Raw genomic sequence first — 23,338 nt, 5'->3', positions numbered from 1 at the left:
GCCTTCAGTCTCTGGTTTCGAGAACCTGGATGAAAGGGATATAAATCAATGGCTATGTTTTAATTAAGGCCAGGTAAATCCTTCCCCCATCAATCTGACATCTCTTCCACCCCTTTCCCGATTATGGGAAGATACACTGTATCCAATACTATAAAAGCCCATCCCACTCTGACTTGCCAGAAGGCCAGTGACAGCAATCTTTGGTTATTGACATAAACATACGCACAAAGGAAAAACTTGTGTGGCAGCTCTTGCTGAAAATAGCAAGTAATTCATATATACTTGAAATACATTAATATTTCTATAATACACATTCAACTAAAGCCTACTCAAAGTGGACCCATTAAAATTAATGGACTTAAATTTCAACGGGTCTGTTCCAAAGAATATGACCAGCATTGGATACAACCCAATGCCTTTTTTCAGTTACCTTGAAAAATTATATTAAAACATTAGTTAAGTATTTTCTTCTGATAATGGGAGCGGCATAAAGGACATATGGGTCTTTCTCCCAAGGAGAAGTCTTCAAATGCTTGAACACAAGTACTATGAAACATGTGTGAACAGGAGAGCAGAACGGTCTTGCTGGAGCATGATGGGTAGCTGGCTTGGGAAATTCCGTCCTGCAGGTGAGTGGGGTAGATGAGCGGCATAATGCAAATTGGGCAGTCAACTATGTCTTGCCGGAACGCCTAAAACAAAGAAAATGGTAAGCATAGAAAATACTGAACTGGCTTAATAGCAACACTTTGTATTCATACACAATATCTGGTTTTCAACATCACAATACAGCATCATGATAAAATGTAAGGAAGTAGATTTAATAAAAATAAATAAACTCCCATAGAATATATTTAATATATTTTCAACTTATTTAAGAGTAGTTTAAGTGATTTACTAGTCAAGTTGCATCTGCTTCCCCACTCGGAGGTCTAAGTGGAATCTATGCATGCATAAGCCCAACTTCGACTTTCCTGGGAGTAAGTCTCAACGAATTCAGTAGTGCTTGCTTGTGAGTAGACACCCATTTGCTTGCATTGCTTACAGACACACTCCCCATCATTCTCACATAGTACCCAACTTCCATTTCAGCATAAGGCAAGCAGCTAAATCTTCTCCCCTCCATCCCCCTCCACAGAAGGGCTCCCCCAAAACCCCCATCCTACCAATCTCTCCCTATTTATCAAAGGGAGGGAGGGAGGGAGGGCAAGCAAGCAAGCAAAGACTGTCTCCTTTAAATCAATTTTAAAATCTTCCTTTTTAATATGGAGGAAAGCTATTTAGGGGAAACCAACAACATAAACACCACCAGAAAATAAAAATGAAAACTCTACCCCCTCTTTTTTTCCACCAGTGGGGGGTGAGTGTGAGGGGAGAAAGAAGAGCTTTCCAGTTCTTTTTTTACATTCTGTCTACTTTGCTGCTGGATCTTTGATTGTCTAGCCTGGGGGGGGGGGCGCGTGTTCCTCCTGGACTGTTAGCAGGCTCTGCATAATTAGCAGACCTCTTGGGCGAGAGCAGGAAGTTAGGCTTAAACAGTTGGTTTGTGTGTTTGCAAGGGGTTACCAACAGCCAGCCACTCTCCTTATTTCTCAGTGAGGGGAGTGAGAACAAAGCAGGGAGAGATGGTGTGGAAGATACTGGTTAAGCTTAAAGAGTTTGCTGGTTTGTGTGAGGGGTTTGGAAGGAGTGAAGAGTGAGAGAGCAAACAAAGCAGGAGAGCTGATGCCTGCAAAGTATCAGCTGAGCTACCCTCTGGGAAGCTGTCAAGTCTCCACCTTTTGTTCTCGGTATATTGCCTTGTTGAAACACTTATCACGATATCATTTCAATACCAGTATTTGAGATGGTGATTTATTGCACAGCCCTAGTGGGTTGTGACTATTAAGATTGGGTAAAGAATCTCTGGCCAACAAGCCTAATTTCTGCATTTATAAAAGTATTTCTGTACCATCATATAAAATATCATCGTGGTGCTCAACTATAAAATATAAAACACATTTAAAAACAATCCGTAAAGTGACTTGCTAATCAAATTAAAGGTAAAGGTAAAGGTACCCCTGACCATTAGGTCCAGTCGTGACCGACTCTGGGGTTGCAGCGCTCATCTCGCTCTATGGGCCAAGGGAGCCAGCGTTTGTCCACAGACAGCTTCCGGGTCATGTGGCCAGCATGACTAAGCCACTTCTGGTGAACCAGAGCAGTGCACGGAAACGCCGTTTACCTTCCCGACGGAGCGGTACCTATTTATCTACTTGCACTGTGACGTGCTTTCGAACTGCTAAGTTGGCAGGAGCAGGGACAGAGCAACAGGAGCTCACCCCATTGCGGGGATTCAAACCGCTGACCTTCTGATCAGCAAGTCCTAGGCTCTGTGGTTTAACCCACAGCGGCACCCGTGTCCCTAGGCTAATCAAATTAATCAACTGCAAATACCTGTAGGCATGATAAGGTCTAAAGTCACAAGCAACGATACCTGTCGAATCTCTGCTGGAAAGTGTGCCATAGCATGGTAGCAGTGACACAAAATACCTAATTTTTAGCAGAGACTGGTTGGGCCTCTGAAACATGGACAGCAACTACCGTATTGGCCTGAATATAAGCCTCACTCCCCCCCCCCCAATTCTGACCATGAAAAGTTAAAATGTGGCTTAAATTCACGACCTTACAAAAATTGATTTTTATGATATCGCTGCTGAAATAGACATACGGTAAAACGGAACAGGTGTGAGTGCTCACAGAATTTTAAGGGAGCAGCTTATATTCGGGTATTGTATTCCCCCCCCCCCCAATTTTTAAAGGTGTGGCTTATATTCGGGTGCAGCTTATATTCAGGCCAATACGGTAACTGCTCCTTGAGATGATCTCTCTGATCAAGCTGAGGTATAAGGGTTCAAGAGGTCCTTTAGGTACGCTCATGCCTCTGAATTTGGGCCCATTCTGAGCACACATACTGATCTGTCAACTGACCTTATATGATCACAGAGGTCTCTTTATTTCCAAGTTATGGTGCTAAGCACTACAGCTCTTAAAATCGGAGATTAACCTGAACTTGTTCCTGGCTTGAAATCTGAATTGCCTGATCATATGATGTAAGATGGATAGGTCCCTCAAAAATAGCCCATGGAGGGTGGGTGAGTTCTGATCAAGCCCTGGCACTGAAAATGGTTCCCTGAACTTGCTCAATGGGTTAGATCATTAAGATGCCAACACTGAATAGGATGAAGGGTTAATGCAGCAAATCAGGTAACTACGCTTTGTGCTGGACAGGTGGTAGAACTCTAAGGTAGATTATGTTAAAGCTTCAAGAACGAGTTGGCATTGGCAACCACCAATAGCTGGCTTAGCTGTCTGAACAGGGCACACTGATAATTCTGTGTGCAGCGGTGTATAGTGGAAGCAGTTTTGGACTTGGATCAGAAAAAGTAGTCCACCACTTTGTTCAACTCCTAAGCTCACAGATAATGATGCAGAAGTAGCCCAGCCAGCCAATCCTCCCTCATGGGAGTAGCACATGCACACCACCGGAAAAGGGAGGACAAAAATGTAAATAATATGTACAAAAAGGCTGCTACCAGTCAATTAACACAACGCACAGGAGGTAGAGTCAGTCTTTTAGCTAGGTTGAAGTAATACACATTTTTGTCTCTGAAACTAACCTGCATCTGTATCTTTTCCCATTCAATTTCATCTATGCCTGGGCCCAACTTCTTGTCCAGCTGCTGAAACACGTTTTGACTTTCAGCTACATTAGAATCAATCTCGGAGAAGAGTTCATCTATGCGGGTATCGTATGAATTCAATAATCGCTGGCAGATCTCTGAAAACTGAATGGTAAGACAAAGATTTTACTCCCATTCTAATAGGTTGCAAGCAGATCTAAAGAGTATATGAGGCATCAGTGCCAGGGTTGCCTCCATTGCTGGGAGTTAAGACACATCCTTAAGGCTTAAATAATGAATCCTGTTCCCTATGCGGGACGCGGGTGGCGCTGTGGGTTAAACCACAGAGCCTAGGACTTGCCGATCAGAAGGTCGGCGGTTCGAATCCCTGCAACAGGGTGAGCTTCCGGGACTTCCGGGTTAGCGCGATCTGGTTAATGGCGGATTCCCTCCGAGCTCCGGAGGGAATCGGCTCCGCTGGAGAAGGGTTCTACCGCGACGGCGACGCGGGGACCCTCAGAAACCGCAGGCGCTGAAGCCTGCGGACTTGGTGACTCGGCGGGCACCTAAAGCGCCCCCCCGACCCACGAAGAGCCTTTTTAAAGGCTGCGGAGAGGGTACGGGGAGCGGCGTGGTGCTGTGAGTGGACCGTTACTGCAGTGGAGCGAAGCCGCGAGCCATGGCCGGAGACCGCTGACTTTCTTCCCTGAAATTCGGACTTTAATTAATCCGTGAGTAAAATGGAATTTGGACTTTAAAATTTCAACCTTTGAATTCGGTATGATCGGGGGATGTGCTAAAGGGAAGTCCGCACCCCCTTGCTTACAGAAGATTTAAAGCAAGGATCGGAGAACTAAGGTGGAGAGTTTTTTCTTTTTGGTGTTTTTTAAAAGATAATATTTTCATGAATTTGACAGAAGAAGATTGTGCTGGAGAGTAAGAGTGGAATTTTAGAAGTCTTTGTCTAAACCCCCCCCCCCCAGACCCGGGAGTGTCCTGTATGTGAGCTGGAGAAAAAGGAACAAGGAGTTTGACAGCTGTCAAAGGAGCTGTCAAACGGGCAGTGAAAGTTAAAAATCTTATTATTTAACACCTTTCTGGACTAAATTTGTTATATTTGAATTAAACTGGTTGGGAACAAAGTAGTGAAATAACAAAGTAACGGACTGTTGGGAAAAAACTATTAAGTAACCAGAATCCCCCTAGGGGAAACATTGAAACACTACAATGGCTGCAGATGGAAAACTACAGGCAGAGATAGAAAGAATGTTTTTTCTCGTGGGAAAGCTGCAGGAGCAGACTACGGCTATGAGTAAACAACTTATAACCTTGAACTCTAAAATAAGTGACTCTGCTGAATGCACAATGGACTTGACCGGGAAAAAATCTGCAGCTGAATTAGAAGAGATAACTTCGGAACAGGAGGAGAGGGAACAAGGGCCAGTACAGATGGAGAGTACCAACCAGAAGCCTACATTGTCAGAACATAAAGAAGAAGACCTTTGGATTATAAATCTGCGAAAGATGCGAAAGAGGAGGGAGGAAGCCCCTGGAACACTTGGAATATTTGAATTTAAAAGAAATAAGAAATATGATTGGGGCTTCCTCTTTGAGTATGGAAGATTAGCTGACCTTTCGCAGCAGCTGGTACCAAGTACTTTGGATGGAAGAAAATTTGATGAGACTGAGCTAGAACTCCTTCGAGACCCGATGACCAACAAAGAGGGCTATCAACAAAATCGGCAGAGAGACTGACAGAGATTTAAAGGCCTCAGATGTGAGGAATCCAGGCTAAAAACTGTTTTTGTGGACATGGGGACATTGGGAAGGGACAGAAACCGGGGCGGGGGGGGGGGGAGATTTTTTTTAAAAAAAATGTTTATGACCTTTGTGTTTGATTATTATGACCTATTTTTAAGATAAAAGGGAAATTCGTGGAAGGAATTTGAGTCGACCTTAGAAAAGGATTTAGTATTTATAAGAAAATTGGATAAGCAAAATTTGGCCAAGTAATAAGAATTAAGTATTTCTTTAAAAATATATATATATTATAATAATATGTAAAGGATGAGAGATATGAATATGCTGAGCTAATTTAATTGAATTAGGATGTATGAAGGGGGGGTGGGGGGAGGTCAAGAACTGGGGTTAGGAAAGTAAGGATATGAAACTTTATATGTGTTGTCTTTGTCTGTGTGTGTGTGTTTGTGTGTATAAAATGTGAAAACTCAATAAAAATTTTATATATAAAAAAAAAACAGGGTGAGCTTCCGTTGCTCGGTCCCTGCTCCTGCCAACCTAGCAGTTCGAAAGCACGTCAAAGTACAAGTAGATAAATAGGTACCGCTCTAGCGGGAAGGTAAATAGTGTTTCCGTGCGCTGCTCTGGTTCGCCAGAAGCGGCTTAGTCATGCTGGCCACATGACCTGGAAGCTGTATGCCGGCTCCCTTGGCCAATAAGGGAGCGCCGCAACCCCAGAGTCGGTCACGACTGGACCTAATGGTCAGGGGTCCCTTTACCTTTACCTATTCCCTATGCACATTACCAGCATTGCATCTGCTTCTCACCCAGAATGTGGGGCCACAATCCAGAAGGTGCTCTCAATCAGGATTAGGACCCTTTGCCTGTTTTCTACCTAAAACTGCCCCTGGCTATTTGACACTGAATAAAGTTTCCTAAATATTTTTATTTATTTATTCAATTTCTATACTGCCCTTCATCTGAGGATCATAGGACAGTTTTCTTCCTGTCAGTAAGACCAAAGTCAGTGTTTGCAATTAATCTATTTTTATTTATGAAACATCCCAAAGTGTTCAGCAATAAAAACATTTAAGAAAACAATTTCAAAAGTGATACTGATGAAAAATTTATAGTTAAAAGGCTTGTTGAAAAAGGAAGGTCTTCAACAGACACCAAAAATATAAATTTGTAATGTAAATTGTATTAAAAAATAAATTTGGGGGGATCCTAAAGTTTTCCTTTCTGGACTCAATAGAGCGTTCGCACGTCTCCTTCACCCCGGCACTTCCCCTCCTGGGCGTTGGGGAACTATTGGGGATGGTTTGTGATAGGGTGTTGTGGGCTGAAAACAGAAGGAGAGGTGGCAGAAACTACCCCTTTCACTTTACATGAATGGATAAGCAACTTAGGATCCAAGCAGTTATATGTTTTCTTCAAAGGAAAGGTAGTTAATTAATTAATGGATAAAAGGAAAATATCCTGTTAAAAAACTGGGATATCTTTATTTCGCAGAAAAGCTGTTTGGAAAAGAATGCTATATTTAAGAAATTAATTTTGTATCTACTTTGTGACCTCTCTGCCCTTCAACTTGAACAATATGACAAAGTGGAGGCCTTCTAAATATTTTTATCAATATGTAAAGCACCATCAGTCACAAGTTTTAGGCAACGCCCAAGAACAAGATTAAATTAAAGATGCACACAAAAGCATTGAGGTGAACTTTGTCCACCCAAGGGGAACCCTTTTAAAGCAATCCATCTTTATGTCAGCAAATTGCTTACTAATGTGTTGACTTTAAAGTAAAATGAAAAGACTGGAATTTACAGCATATCAATGAATCAGTTGATAAGCTTTTACTGGTTTAAAATCCTCATAGCCTTGCTGCCTGGAGCCACATCAAGTTAGCAACAGAATGTTTGCCATCTCTATGTGATAAAGGAAGTCAAATGGCTAAACAAACTCATGGACCATTATGTTGTTTGGTGAGATTTAAATTAAAATCTTTGGGAAGAAGTCACATGGTGGGGAAGGAGGATACTAGAACAAGCTGCACTGTTTTACAAATAATATACCTAGCTTCTTAAACAATTGTCTGCATTTTTAGCTAAGTTTAAGATAATGCAGTGCATTTGAAAAGATTTAATTACAGCAATAAAATATCTTACTTCAATTAGATGACATATACAAGCAGAGTTCTAGATAAGGATCAAAGAAATTCACTACCAAGCACATTGAATTCTAGGCAACACTTCACTCTGTGTATACATTGGTGTTAAAAATTAGCATAGCTTGGTTGCAGTAACCTTTTGCAACCCCTTTGATGTTTATTAGTAAAATTTTGAATGGATTAATAAAAAGGCTACTGTGCCACAGTCAGACAAATAAAATGCATTCTACTTAGCAGTGACATTTTAAACACAAGGTTTAACTGTAGAATTTCTTTACCAGTTCAAAACCTGATCCTTCTTTTGTGTGTTACTGCCACAGGAAGTCAATATATATTTTAATACATTTTACTCAGCCATCTTTTTGTAGCATTTCTGCAACTTTTGAAAAGGTAAGACTTCCATATTAAAATGCTTTTTTGCAATCTAGAAACACCAGTTTTGGACGATCACAGGGTGACATTACAATCTTATGCATGTTTACTCAAAACTAAGGCCTGCAAGGATTGACTTCTAGGTAAATGTGCAGAGGATTGCAGACTAAGTGCCTTAAGTGCCTTAAGAAACTGATATTTACAGTGCAATCCTATATGTTTACTCAGAATTAAGCCCCACTGATTTGGATGGGACTTACTTCTCATGTAATTGTACTGGATAGCTTTGAACCTACAGTGATTAACAACGTGCAGAATCAGCCATAACTTTCACTTGCTAGTAAAATACTAGTATTTTTTGTATATATCTAATGAAAATCCGTGTGCATCTTCCTGGGTGCTTGAATTATAAATGATAAAACATATGAATAAACCAAGTTTCTCTTTAACTATGAAACCCATCTTGTTGTTTCTGCAGGCTATGTTTTTTATCTTCAAAGTTGCTGAATCTATCAGTAGGTACTTGTAGATAAGTAATGTGAGCAACACAGATGATGCTGATAAGGACACATGTCTTGATTTGTGTCATTCTTTTGGTCCTGCATGAATGTATCCAACAATGGCAACATCATGATTTCATGGAACAGATTAAGTGGTAAGGGACTGGGAGGGGCTGGTTGGAAGGCAGTACCTGTGTTTAAATTCTTGTATCTTTGCATAAGTAGCAGATATATGAACAAGTCTTGTGTCCCCAAAGACAGCCACTTCACTCCCCCACTTTTGTGAGCAAGCAAACATACCAGGAAGTCATCAGTTAATTATTGTTTCTCTATCCATTTTCTATATTACTTTCAAATCAGAAAACTACAGTTAACTGCTTTGGGAAAAGCCAAAATATGAAGCCAACTTCAAAATGCAACTTGATATCCTAGCTTGCTCTAAAGCCATTAACTATAGATTTTTTGACAGAAAGGAAAATATAATTTACCAATGACTTTCTGATATGCTTGCTTGTTGACAGAAAGGGAAGAGCATAAGGGGGCACAAGGCTTGTTCATAGCTTTGAGACATATTGTATAGTGGAAAGTGGGATTCAAATCCCTTAAATATATTAATATTAAATATTAAATATATTAATAATACATAAATAGCTAAGTTTATTACACCAATTGTCCATGTGACCATTATATCCATATCTAACTGGATAAAGTTCATACTGGTGCATGCAGCTATGGCCCTATATTTTTCCATCCTTATATTTTTCAGGATCAAGTTGAGTGCCCATGAGACCTTGAAGTGTACACATATTAAAAAGTATATTTCAAGTGAACAATGAGGCTGGATAACTGTGAAAAGTAGTGTGGAATATCTGATTCAAAAGTGAAGGGCAATACATGATTAGGAACAATGGTTTTCCATAAGGAGAACTGAATGTGAATGTGTTATTTTCTGCAGACAAGGATGACTGGTTATTACTACCTATCTGTCCATCAAACCTAGCAAGTTGAATGGATGGAGCAAAGTGAGTTGCAGGTGTTTCATACTCCACTCCTGGCATAGCATTAAGTCCATGAGAAAGGAACTGCTCAAGGACAGTGTGTAGACCACTTTGAGGGTATAAAATTCTGTCCTGCATTCTGGTCCTTTTAATAAGACTAGGTAATAGAGCAGGGCTTTCCCCCCACAAGGGGCTTCCTTCCATGGCTATTTGCAACTTCCTGAGAACTTCCTGGCAATGCAGAGAGAGGAGGAAGAATATGTACTAGGACTGAGGAAAAAATAGAGACTACGAAAAACGAATTAAAGAGTTAACAATTACAATGTAACACCGTTAATATAATGATGCTGCCTCTTATGTACAAGTCATCTGAGTGGTTTTAGTAGTGTGCCCCTGTGTTAGAAAGAAGCAGCAAGGATAAGGCAACTAAGGAAGAGTTGGTATGGTTGATCAGTTTTTTTAAATAAAGAAAACAGAAGAAAATCTTTAGAAGGAAAAGGCAACGTTTACTTTATGGAGGGTCTGAGGGGCCTGAACACCTATTGTCGTGTTTTTGTTGAAATTAATATGAAAGCTTCCTTGTATGTGAGCTGTGTAGTTCAGTATTTCTCAGCCAGGAGGCATCCCATCTCCAGGGGCATATGAATATATTCCGTGTGTGGGTGTATTTCCAAAAAAATATGTACAATATAAGTAAAAAACTGAACATCATGAAATTTCCACCCATTTGAACATTAAAATAAAATAATTAGGGAAGTTGGGTTTGAAGTTAGTGATGGGATTTCTGTATTAGCTAAAATGGGGCATCAGTTAAAACAGGTTGAGAAGCACTGCTCTAGATCATGGCCAGTGACTATGATTATGCAAGCTGTGGCTCAGCCAACTCTTCTTTATATTTAGCTTTCTACCTTTAATTCCATAAGTGCATATTTTCAAGTTGTACAGATTGCATTTTAAGATTAAGACTGAAGCTTGATTAACATGTTACGTTTTTATGTGATAAAGTCACCTTGAGGTGATTTCCCCATATCAGTTTTGAGAGGCAAATACATTGTTTAAATATGCCCTCACATGGTGAGATCTAGTAATTACTGTGACACAGTAAAGCATTGAAGCAATTTTTTTAACTAGGTGTGGGAAGATTCAAACCACGCATCTTAGATTGTAACTGATGCAGTAAAGTCAACTCAGAGTGATTTTGCTGCATTGAAAAGCAACATGATTGAACCTGAAAGGTCAGAAAGACAGAGAGCATGATGGGTGAGAGGACATGGCTTCTTATTGTCATAATCATTATTTCCTTTTGTTACAATATATATACGCTCTTAATATCTGCAACTACTTTGCAGATACTAACACTGGAATGAAAGCTGCTGTTATTCTACATAGAAGAGATATCCATAGAAATAGATAATATGTGAATAATTTTTGGGAATTGAATCATATCATTAGAAGGGCATTGAATATGGTTTATGTATGAAACATGACTTTGCCTAACCATTAAATAATCCTTCGAGAATATAATAAGAAAATTCCACAAAACTACAAAGTGTAAGATTCCCGCAGAACTTAGAATAACTATTTTAAATCATTTGAAAAACATTTTTGTTTTCAGCTACTGAACTATGAAAGGTATTTGAAATTATTCCACATGGTAGTGTCCCCAACATATTTCTGTGTAGTGGACTGCTACACAAAGTGGAGACCCTTCTTCTCACTATTCCATAGGTAAAGGTCTAAACTAAAACTGAGATTAAATCAGAAGCACTGTAGCTATCCAGCTCTTCCACCATGTACTGTATAGGAGAAAAAACAAAAGAACACTTACCTGCAAGTTTGACTAAACATAAAATGCATGCAGAAGACAATTTCCAGGAAAAACCTAAAGTCATTATATACTTTTTAAACATTATCAAGGTGTATTAGGTTTCTGCTGTAGTATAACTTATTCTGAACAATTTAATAAATGCTGGACTGGTTTTGTTTTTATAGCACTATAATTTGAGGTTGAGGAATCTGGGGAACATTGTTAAGAATTAAAAAAATGCTACACATACCTTTTCTTCAAAGAATGTTTTTCTTAATTTGGCATCTTTTGGAGGCACTGTTTTTCTTAGCTTTTTATACCATTTCCTAACAATATGCCCCCGCCAAAAAGCTTGAATTCTGTAGCAAGAAAAGATACAGATCAAAACACCCAGAATGAAGGCTAGAAATAGGGCTTTGCGAGCTTTGGTGGCTCCTATCTTGGGACTAACAAACTGGATGAAAAAAGAGCTCATTTCTGTTAGCGGTGGCTACTTTAGAGGAATGGCTCTCTATTAAATGGAGCCAAAACTGCTAAGCAAATTTATGTGGCCACCATGCATCCAGAATGCATTTGCACCAGTTATTGTTTTTTGTCTTCCACCACTACTAGAACATGACAGGCTCTCCCACAGCAGCAAAACATAGCCCTTGACTGCGAGCTCCTGACTAGACACTTCCATTTTTTACCATTTCACACTAATTATTGCTACTACAAGTTAGAAAGATTTTCTATAGGTAGAAATATTATTATGGTCTTTCTTTTATCTTTAAAATCTTGCTAGCAGGTCATTTGGTTTCGCATACATCTACCATCAAAAGCAGTGGTGTCCAAACTTTTTTCAAAGAGGGCCAGATTTGATGAAGTGAAGGGCCGTGGGGGCTGACCAAAGTTGTTGCGCTTTTTTTAGGATTGAAGTTGTTGAGCTTTTTAAATTTCTAGTAGTTTCGTAGTAACTACTATTCCACTGCACCAGTAGAGGCACTTGCATGGACCACATGGTCTGGAATGAGCCTGGAAAATGATTACACATTTTCTGAGCAAAATCAACCTTAACTTAGTATCTGCCTCAAAGTAAAAATCTGCATAGCTTTGCATCTCTGCTTAAATATGAGATGATTAAATTGTAAAAAATAAATGTTAACCATTAAAATGTAAATAAAAAAAGTTAAAGTATCATTCTCTAGCTCCTGTACAACATTGCACCCATCACTGTGTAGTGTCTTCTGTGTATGCAGATCTTCCAATAAATGTTTCTCAGTGAAAACAGTTTTGTCATTTGCCAGTCATCCTTACCTTGTAGCACACTTTATTTTAAATAGGCGTGCTCCATCATGAATTACTCGGGTCTGATACTGGATCTTTCTACACATTGGACAGGTCTTTTTACCCGCAAATCTTTCAAAAGCTTTCAGGCATGCCTAGAAAAATAACATTCAGTTTTACCTTTAAATCTGCTTGAAATGTGTTCTCCCCCACTACCCCACCATCTTTATACATATGAGTTTGTGGGTACAATTTATGCAAAGCTTGCACAGGAACTAGCAGCAGGGGAAAGCAAATGTACATGATGCTAAAATTATGGAAACGGGTTATTTCAAAGTAATGAAATTGGAATGGGGAGAGGAGTTCCTACAATTCCTGATCTGTTTCTGTTCTTCCTATACTTCCATGTTGTCTAGGCACTTTTTGCCATCCTTATTAGAGCACTACTTAGACTGCCAAGTCCAGATTTACTTTAATAAACAGTGTTGGCTCTTTAAGAGGAATATCAGACTATTTATAAAACTACTGTAATAAAATAACTATGAAGCAGCTAGAGTAAATAAAGAGCCACACATAGTTAAATTTTGCAAATTGTTTATTCTTATACCCAGTTAAATCTTGCACATTGTTGATTCTGATACACTTAACTATTAAATGGAATGCAACACTAGGTCCACTGACTTAACTAGAACCTAAAGAGTACATAACTACATGCAATTGTGGTACGTTTGCCTTTATATATATGAATGATAACATTTCACAATAAGATAAAGGACACTGATCCATCTCACATGTACAGCTAAGCCAAACTATGGCTTAGTGTGCTCTCTTGGAGATCACAATTACTTGGTTCATTCTTCAATCCTACCATGGAGAACTAAGCCATGGTTTAATTCAGCACCTGAACCTGGGCTCATGGTTTATCTTGCTTCAGACAAGCTATGCGCTGTAAACCAAGATAGGTTCATGATTTACAACATGCCATTGTTGTGTTAAGGAGACAAATCATGAGTCTGGGTTTGGGCAACACACTATGTTGAACTGCAGCTAAGCTTACAGCAACAGCAGCAGCAGCAGGAACAGAGGAGGAGCAAAACAGCCAGAATCTTTTCTCCAGGAGTTCATGTATTCCTGCTAAACCACGGCTTGGCTTAGTGTTACAAGAAAGAACAACTATCTCAAAACAGTATATCCTCAAATTATTTCAACTTGTGAATCTTAGAAACAAAAGACTGACTTCAACACTTTAAATTCACATTAATTCTACAATGTACAAGACTGTTTTGATGCACATTTCACTTTTAATAAACGTAGGGTTTACTTACTTTGTGAAACACATGAGAACATGACAGCAGCACCTGTTAGGAGAGAATAAAAACATCTTGTGAAACTTAAAAGTTCAAAAACTATATACTACTCTTGGTATAACTAGTGAAAATTGCCAGTGGTATGTCAGATAAATAGCTTTCGTTGAAGAAATAGAATATTTAGGGCTCAAACACAATGTGTAATTCTTTATCTAGCAAAACTTACATTAACAATTTGGGGGATTTGGCTAGAATAACAATCTGCAACTTCAGATCAAGAACAAAAAGTTGCAGTAACTACTTTGAAAAGTTGTTTCCTAAACTATATTGGCTTTCCCTTTCTTAAAAGCGTGATTGCAAGCAATTAAGAAATTCTACCTTAGTACAATTGAAATTCCTAAAAATGATCATGAACTCTGCTCACGAAATGGTGGTGATGGTGATGGTGATGATGATGATGATAATAATAATAATAATAATAATAATAATAATAATAATAATAAGTTTTTATTATTGACTGTAATACATAAACTTAAGGATCTTCTTCTAAAGTTTTTCAACTCCTGTGGCCTGCTTCTCTCCCCCCTCTCGGTTTACAAAAATGGTGCAACTTTTGAGCTATTCGACAGTAAGAGCTGTTCGACAGTGGAATTTGCTGCCAAGGAGTGTGGTGGAGTGTCCTTCTTTGGAGGTCTTTAAGCAGAGGCTTGACAACCATATGTCAGGAGTGCTCTGATGGTGTTTCCTGCTTGGCAGGGGGTTGGACTCGATGGCCCTTGTGGTCTCTTCCAACTCTATGATTCTATGATTCTATTTCACAAGGCCTAGACCTGAGCTATTTATAGTAGCCACACAAGGTACTCTGTATTAAAAAGCATGTTCCAGCTCTTTGTTGACAGAAGACTACTTGGGGAAGAGGAATTCAACGCTTGCTCAGGAGTAGCAAACTATTCCATTCTCTCAGAAACGTTGGGAAGTGGTCCAACTTTTCCTATGCCCAACTTCAGCATACATTCTATGAATACACATTGATACAAAAAGACCCTGTGCAGTGGCAAAATGATATAATTTAAGTTTTGCTTGCCTCTCCCAACGCTTTGACTGTGATTTCAGTCCATATTTCAACATATTCATAGGATAGCTGACTTAATGCTAAGACAGACAAAATACCTGTGGCTGAAGTGCAAATTCTTCTCTGCATATGGCACAAGGTTGAACTGAATCTCCTTGTTTTATGGATCGTTGTTTCACATGCTCCCATTCCTCAATGGTTAGTGGCATGGCAGGAGGTTCCACCAACCCAAGTTGCTGAGCTATAGACACAAAGTCCAAAATATGGTAATGACATTGACACACATTAAAGCTTTTTCCTCATGGAAGCTTTCACCCTTCTCTGTATACAAACATACATCCATATACCATGCCAACACAGGTTTGAAAATAATGGCTCTGATGAAAGTAACAGAATAATAGGCAATCAGTGAATTCAACTTTATTTGTCCCTTTTTAAAATGGAATTCTGTTGGACAGAGTTCTTTCAGACAGTGTGCAGGCTGGCTTTAGTCCCACAAGAAACCACCAAAAATTAATGCTTTGTGCATGGGCACATATTAAACTTATTACTAATCTGAATATTAAAATTTACATTTAAATGAAAAAATTAATTGGTTTGTTTTATGAACCCTTAAGTCTCACTTATTCAGAGTGGCAGATGTGCCATTTGAAAGCAGCACGCAACAGGTAAACTATAGTTTTTTCAGGCAAGCAAAACCTCTGGCAACTCTTCAACTGAAGTTACTGAGAGAATATGTGCAGTGCAGGGTGCCAACAAACAAAATCCTGAATCAAAAATAGATGGTCAGAACATCTTAGTGTATAGACCTCAGATCCCATCCCTGTATGTATATTTGTATTTACCTACAATAGCACGAAAACCATTCCATGTTATGACTCACAGAAAGTGCATTGAACAATTAAACAAATGCAGACTGATCAACTGATTGTAAATTTCTTGGAACTTGCAGGCTTATTTGTTTGAACCAGCAGAAGGTGTGATTCACCCTTCCACCTAGTATCTTGGTCATCAAGCCAGTTCAATGAAGTGTTCTTTGAAGGCAGTTATTAATCCTTTCTGCAGTTCTGAAAGATGTAGCAGGCTTTAATGTTTCTGAGAAATCCTTTGTCATATATGAATTGACTTTCCTCATATATTGCACAATAGCAGCAGCAAGCCCAGTTTGGGCCTATACAGTATGACTGCGCCAGAGATTTGTGTGCATGTCCAATCTGGATCCCTCCCAATTCTGATGGCTTTTTATTTGCATGGGCATTTGCTATGCAGCTTAAAGGTGGGGTGCAAGTGCTTTAAATACACAAACAAATGTAAGATGCCTTTTTAAAAATGCAGTTGAGATATTAGCAGAAAGAAAGCTGCAGAAGAAAGAGGTCCAAGATGTAGGATGATGTACGGAAACCAAGATCTTAACAATTTTTGGCAGGGTTGAACTATGAAGTCCCTTTGCCCAGAGAGTTATGTGATTGCATACCTACATATCTTAATGAGCTTCCAGTTGCAGACTTCTAAACATACCTGTAAGTATCTAATGGGGTTGCAGGATTAGAGTTTTAAACCTCTGGAAATGCTTGAGTCACATTTTTTAAGTGCCGGGGGAAGGGATTGAAAGGGAAAGAAAGGCTAAATGCTTTTCTGTTATTGGGTTAATAAGAGTGAGCTAGAAACTTTAGGAGTCAGAAAAGTGTAGACATTTGAGCTGGGCAGGCCTTCCTGATTGCCAGATAATATAACATGTTATCTCATGGCAATATTATGTGTTGCCTGTGCAACTCCTGTTTCCTGAGGCAGGATTCTAAGCTTCTGCATCCATGTGTTTTTATTATGAGACACGTCTGCTTCTTGATTTGAAGTGTTTAACTACAGGCATTATTCATGGGTTTGCCCTAAAATCATTATGAAAACATAACTTGTAAAGTTTTGAGCAAGGGGTAGGTAAAGGTTAAGTAAAAGTTTTATGCCCAGACTAGTATCTGCCTTTTGAAAAAGCGATAGTTGCCCAAGTGCTTATCCCACCTGCAGTAATAATACAACTCTAGATGGTGCTAATACAGTTTAATTGCACTGTATTTTCAGTTCACTGATATAAAGAGTGAACCTCAGTTCTCTCTTTCAAAAAGTTATTTATTCTGGAAGGATTGTCTTTTGCTATTCTTTATCACAGTGGAAATTTACATATATGGGTGAGGAGGAAACAATACATTCTTTTAAAGACATTGCCCCTTAACCCAAAGCCAGAGCTACTATTTTAAAGGATGAAGTCACAAAGTATATTATGCATGCAAGTAAGTAAGTCCTAGCCTTCGTGAGATACCTCTTTATGTTAGCAAACATAATCAGTGAACACAATTATCAAAGATATAGTCAGCACCTTATGTGGTTCCCCCCCTCAACCACTGTAATCTATTACATTTCACCTGAAGCTAATCATAGCTATATCAATTCACAAATTAGGTTTTCACCTCCCTACCAATTTATTTTTTTTTGCTCTAAGTCTTGAAATGAATTAGTCTTGGTCTTTAAAAGTTTCCTTCTACTTATCATATTTAGAACCTCCATGTTCAGAGACAGTATTATCTCTGAACAGTAGATGCTTAGGCAAACCAGGTCAGGCTCTCTTTGTGCCCTGCTCATAAGCTTCCAAACAGTGCAGACTACATGGGTCTACTTGTAAGGACAAGTAGAACTCTTCTTCTGCTTTGTTGCAATATGGAAAGAAAATACTTATTATAATTTAATTAATATTCTTTCAAATAACACATTGTAACATAATTTACCTAAAGTGAGAGGCTGAGGACAAGGATCAAGAACATACTCCTTTTCTGGATCTTCATTTTTTTGTTGGTGCCTGCTTGTTTTCTTTAGTCCAGTATCAACTACTGCTCTGATTGTCTCCTTCTTCACAGGCTTGTATGAATTCTTTTTACTCTGTGTCTTTGACTTAAAAGGATCTGCTAATGAAAGATTCTGCAGCTGAAGATTATGTAAAATGTGATCTTGTAATGCCACGGCGGTAAGTGCTACAGAGTCTCGTTTGGAGGAACTCCCCTAAATAAAGTTTCATAATTATTATTATAAATTACTTCTGTATGTGTACGTTATGTACTGCATATTAAACAACAAAAGAAATTCAGCCCTTAGCCAATGATGGTTTTTTCGCTTGACAGAGGCTTTATACTCTTACAACTCCCATGCTTGAAGTCTTACTAATATACAATTACCATAATATGAAACATAAGATTGATGTTTGACACATCCTAACTTTTACTTATATAAAGGCAAAAGAAATCTTTGATTTATCATTTATATTAAATAAAATAGCAGCAATTTTTAAACTTAATTACTGAACCCATAATTATTATGTGCAATAAACTCATTATGAACTATAAAAGTTTGACATGCCTAAACATATTTTGTTTCGATGTAATTAAAAACCAAACCTTAGGCTACTCTTGCCTTCCAAAGCAACTACACATTAAAAAAAAACCCATGTCAGTAGATAATATTCTATATACATCAAATGGGCCTATTTATAATACCTTATTGTAAAAGTTACAATTTTTAGCATGTTTTACAACCATACAATTCATGCACCTTGCTATACTTTGTTTGCATCATGGAACTGGAGGCAATGATGATTTCGTTATCTTCAGTATGGAAGGATGCTTCACTGATCTAAACATTAGATAGAACAGACTGTCAAAACTGTGTCCTAAAACAACAAATACAAACATTAGAGAAGTAATTGGAATGATAACCCAAAATATAATGTGTATGTAGCACAATGGCACATGTTGAAGTTGCTCTATGAGACAGGTGGGGCCAGTCTATTATGCCATGAGTCAGTTTTAGCATCACAGCTGTATGCTATAAAACAGGCATGCCTATTTCTGGTGACATATGTGGTGGACAAAAACTCTTCAGGAATATATTTGGAAGAGCTGGCCTCTCAAAGACTTAAGTGAGCTCTTATAAAATACATCTCTCAGTTCTTCAATTGTTCCAACAGTTTCCATGTCACAGGTTTAACATTATTTTTCATTGTTGCTTGGCCATCCTAGATGGTTGACCAAAACCTGAAGCAAGCTGCTTTCTTCTAAAATGTTTCAAATAGTCTACATTTTCTATTAGATAAAAAATAATTTATTAACTTAAGATTTCCTCTTGACTTCTTCTTTACTAATATTCAAAGCATGACTGACTAGATGAGTTACTAGTTCCTTTATTCTTCCACAATATAAAAATATTCTTTCTCGGTCATCTTCTGTTTCTAATTGTCTCCCAGTACTACCTCACTTATGGTATCTTCTTATTAATCAGAAACCTTGGCCTCCCCATTTGCTAATCTTTGCTGTAACCAAAAATCTTACTTTTTTGGGGGCGAATTATCTGTAAATATGCACATTACTATTTTAAGGATATAATTCCAAGCATAGTTACTTGAAGTAATTATTACTTTAAATCAACAGGACGTGCTCCAAAGCATGGACAGGACTGAGCAGCAACATTTAATTAAACAAAATCTAGTAAAAGATAATTGCAACTAAATCCCTTTGAAAGCAACGGGATGTGAGTTTGTTGTAACTAAGCTAGGCATCATTTCTTTTAGGGGGACTTCAGAACAGACTGTTAGTGGATTGTGTGATTGTGTCCATTGTGGTTTTCCCTCTACTGGCACCTAACACCCCATAACACTGTGCTTTATTTATGATTCCTACTTCAATCACCCCCCTCTACTTCTCTCAGTATACAACCTCTTAATCTTATGAACACATAAGATGCATTAACAGGAATTCAATTTTATCCTGATTTTTTAAAAGCTGAAGTACAATGTAGCTCTCCTCCAACTGTCACTAAATTGACCAACAAAAACATTGTCTGGCAGGTAACTAATATTGCATTGTGCACCTGCCAGACTGGCTGGGCCAGGCTCTGTCCAGATGAATGCTGGGAAGCCAATGGCCTTCTAAATATTGGTGTACTTTCACTCCCACCATCCTTAGTCTAAAAGGCCCATAGTCAGGGAAAATGAGAGTTGTAGTCCACAACATCTGTAGGGCAATAGGTTTCCGAGCTGTGCTCTATACTACTTCTACCTGTTCATATTTTTCATCACAGCCCTTTAATCTACATCTTCCTACTGAAGCTACGCGTAAATGAGGACATCTGAAATGGATGTGTAATCTTCCTTTGCCATCTTCCTCTTCTATAGCAAACTTTGGAATACAGTATGTAACTTCCTTGGTGCAGGGGACTCTTCATTTTACTGTGATACCAAATAAAAGTTTGATTTGCTTTTTATAAAACTGATTCTTTCTCTGGGTTCCTCACTTGGATACCATAATGCCAGAAGGTTTTGCACGCTCCTCCCAACTTTTCCATCTTTTAAAAATTTTAAATTAAATTTAAATGTTTTTACTCACTGATCCCATAGGTCCCCAGCTCTAATACTGTGGTGCTCAAAGGTTTATTATTATTGTTTTTTAAACCCAGTCCTCTAGAATCTCTCCATTTAAAAAAAAGGTCACTGTGATGCCAATCTGTGTTGTGACCTGTACCTCTAAATTTGTCCTTTTCAAAATAAATCAAGAATTGGCTCTGTGCATTTTGACATGCAGCCTCTGGAGTGCTGACCATGGGTGCAAAAGGTTATCCACCCCTGGTTTAACAGCAGGTTGTTTTAAATCAGGGCTCCCTCTAGTTGTTGTTGGAATTCAACGCCAACTAACGTTCAAAAAATGATGTTTTTACTGATCATTCTCACAGGTCCCTTGCTGTGATTCCAAAAGGTGAGTCTCACCCCTGATTTGTTATCTTGTCATTTTAAATCAGGGATCTCTCTAGGTGTAGTTGGACACCACCTCAGCTAATGGTGAGGGGAGTTGCTATGCCCTTATAAAATGTGTTTTTTTTTGGGGGGGGGGGCTACTGGCTTGTTGTTTTTATTATGTATTTTGTGGTTTTATATCTTGCTTTTATTCTGTGAACTGCCCCGAGACCTACAGGTAAAGGGCGGTATATCAATTCAATAAATAAAAATAGAGGGCTACATATTTTCGCATCCCAATTTAAAATTATTGTAAAGCACTTTGAGCATGAATCGCATAGCATAAATGAAACAGAAAAACTTTACAAAGAGTCCAGTGGTGTCATAGAAGCAAAACTCCTAGGGGTCGAGGTTCCTTTGCTCCCCCCAATAAATTATTTGAGGGGGTCCCTCCCCCTCCCAAAGTTGATGGGCATTGCTTTTCAAATGGTTTGTGCATGCATCGTGTCAAGTGCAGGGCAGGGCTTAACTGCCCACTGCAATACTGTATTTTATTCAAGTTGGCACCCCTGAGTGGTTAGTTAAGAGCATGGGTAGGCAAACTAAGGCCCGGGGGCCGGATCTGGCCCAATCGCCTTCTAAATCTGGCCTGCAGATGGTCCAGGAATCAGCATGTTTTTACCTGAGTAGAATGTGTCCTTTTATTTAAAATGCAGCTCTGGATTTTTGGTGGGGCATAGGAATTCGTTCTTTTTTTCCTCCAAAATATAGTCCGGCCCCCCACAAGGTCTGAGGGACAGTGGACCGGCCCCCTGCTTCAAAGGTTTGCTGACCCCTGGTTAAAGGTAAAGGTAAAGGTACCCCTGCCCGTACGGGCCAGTCTTGACAGACTCTGGGGTTGTGCGCCCATCTCACTTAAGAGGCCAGGGGCCAGCGCTGTCCGGAGACACTTCCGGGTCACGTGGCCAGCGTGACATCGCTGCTCTGGCTAGAGCCAGAGCCAGAGCCAGAGCCGCACACGGAAACGCCGTTTACCTTCCCGCTGGTAAGCGGTCCCTATTTATCTACTTGCACCCGGAGGTGCTTTCGAACTGCTAGGTTGGCAGGCGCTGGGACCGAGCAGCGGGAGCGCACCCCGCCGCAGGGATTCGAACCGCCGACCTTTCGATCGGCAAGTCCTAGGCGCTGAGGCTTTAACCCACAGCGCCACCTGCGACCCCTGGTTAAGAGTGTCCAATCAGGGCAAGGGAGCCTGTTTCAAACTTCCACCATCGGCCAAGCAGCTCAGTGATGGTGACCAATCTGCCGAAGTTACCTCACAGGCTTTTCGTTAGAATAATGAGGAAAGAGGTCGGCGTGCGCTGCTTGAAGCATCTTGGAAGAAAGGCGAGATGTTGGTTTTATTTCATTTAACTAATTTTTACCCCGCTTTTCAGAAAAAGGTGGAGGGAAGGCTCCAGAGCGGCTTACAAACGGCTAAAGAAAAGTCCCTGCCCTCAGGCTTTTGCTACATAAAAGGAAAAAGGGTTAAGAGGGAGGAGGAAACCAGAAAACTCTTGGATATGAATGATGTAATAAACAGATTAACAGTAGTTGCTCCCGCTCCAGATTTCCCCCCTCAGCTTGCCTGCCTCCCGCGACGTTTCTCTCCCTCGCCCCTCCAACACTCCGACCTGGTCAACCGCTCTTTTCCCCCCTCAGGCTCGGCCACGCGCCCCGTTGCTAAGCGACCAGGCTCGCCCAAACAGACTGTGTGCCCGCGCGCGTGTGTTTTAGCGAAGAGCGCGGCGCGCGCGCGCCCACCGGCGACGGAGACGGTTGAGCGCGAGCGAGAAAGATTCGTTGTGATTGGAGGTTTCAGCGCGTGCGCGCGCGCGAGCGACGGAACGGACATCCGCGGCGCGCGGGAGGAGACGCAAAGCGGCGAGGAAGAGGGAAGGCGCAGGCGCAGGCGCGTACGCGCCTCTGGCGGTGGGCGGCTCAGGTGGATCCGGCGCGTGGTTTACAGTGAACGCTGCTGCTGCTGCTGATGATGATGATTTTGTTAGGGGACCGCAGTAGAACGTGTTTCACTTGGAGAAGAGATGGAGGGTTGTCGGTCTACGAGACCCCTCATTCTCCTAGTTAAGAGTAGCTAATAGTGCTTTGTTGTTGTTTAGTCGTTTAGTCGTGTCCGCCTCTTCGTGACCCCATGGACCAGAGAACGCCAGGCACTCCTGTCCTCCACTGCCCCCCGCAGCTTGGTCAGACTCATGCTGGTAACCTCGAAAACACTATCCAACCATCTCGTCCTCTGTCGCCCCCTTCTCCTTGTGCCCTCCATCTTTCCCAACATCAGGGTCTTCTCCAGGGAGTCTTCTCTTCTCATGAGGTGGCCAAAGTACTGGAGCCTCAGCTTCACAATCTGTCCTTCCAGTGAGCACTCAGGGCTGATTTCCTTCAGAATGGAGAGGTTTGATCTTCTTGCAGTCCATGGGACTCTCAAGAGTCTCCTCCAGCACCATAATTCAAAAGCATCAATTCTTTGGCGATCAGCCTTCTTTATGGTCCAGCTCTCACTTCCATACATCACTACTGGGAAAACCATAGCTTTAACTATACGGACCTTTGTTGGCAAGGTGATGTCTCTACTTCTCAAGATGCTGTCTAGGCCTGTCATTGCCCTTCTCCCAAGAAGCAG

At 40.1% G+C, this 23,338-nt stretch overlaps 1 protein-coding gene across 3 annotated transcripts; it reads right to left on the bottom strand.

Annotated features, from left to right (window-relative positions):
* Positions 1-41: 41 nt before the first annotated feature.
* On the bottom strand, positions 42-22,567 carry RNF32 (ring finger protein 32). Of its 3 annotated transcripts, none has more exons than XM_079946942.1 (9): positions 22,286-22,567; positions 18,486-18,566; positions 17,669-17,939; positions 14,990-15,132; positions 13,838-13,870; positions 12,543-12,667; positions 11,497-11,605; positions 3,660-3,827; positions 42-692 (listed from the first exon to the last, which is right to left on the bottom strand). In XM_079946942.1, exons 1-9 carry the CDS (start codon positions 22,550-22,552, stop codon positions 453-455), a joined length of 1,437 nt encoding a protein of 478 aa, XP_079803068.1. In that variant the 5' UTR covers positions 22,553-22,567; the 3' UTR covers positions 42-452. The 3 variants fall into 3 exon arrangements, with proteins under 3 accessions (XP_079803068.1, XP_079803070.1, XP_079803069.1); XM_079946944.1 differs by having other exon boundaries at positions 22,332-22,417; XM_079946943.1 differs by lacking the exon at positions 22,286-22,567 and adding an exon at positions 21,974-22,273.
* Positions 22,568-23,338: the final 771 nt, after the last annotated feature.

Source organism: Podarcis cretensis, assembly GCF_951804945.1.
Source record: "Podarcis cretensis genome assembly, chromosome: 12".
NCBI classification, from domain to species: domain Eukaryota; kingdom Metazoa; phylum Chordata; class Lepidosauria; order Squamata; family Lacertidae; genus Podarcis; species Podarcis cretensis.
The sequence above is the reverse complement of the archived record's forward strand: the minus strand, read 5'-3'. Positions and strand labels throughout refer to the sequence as shown.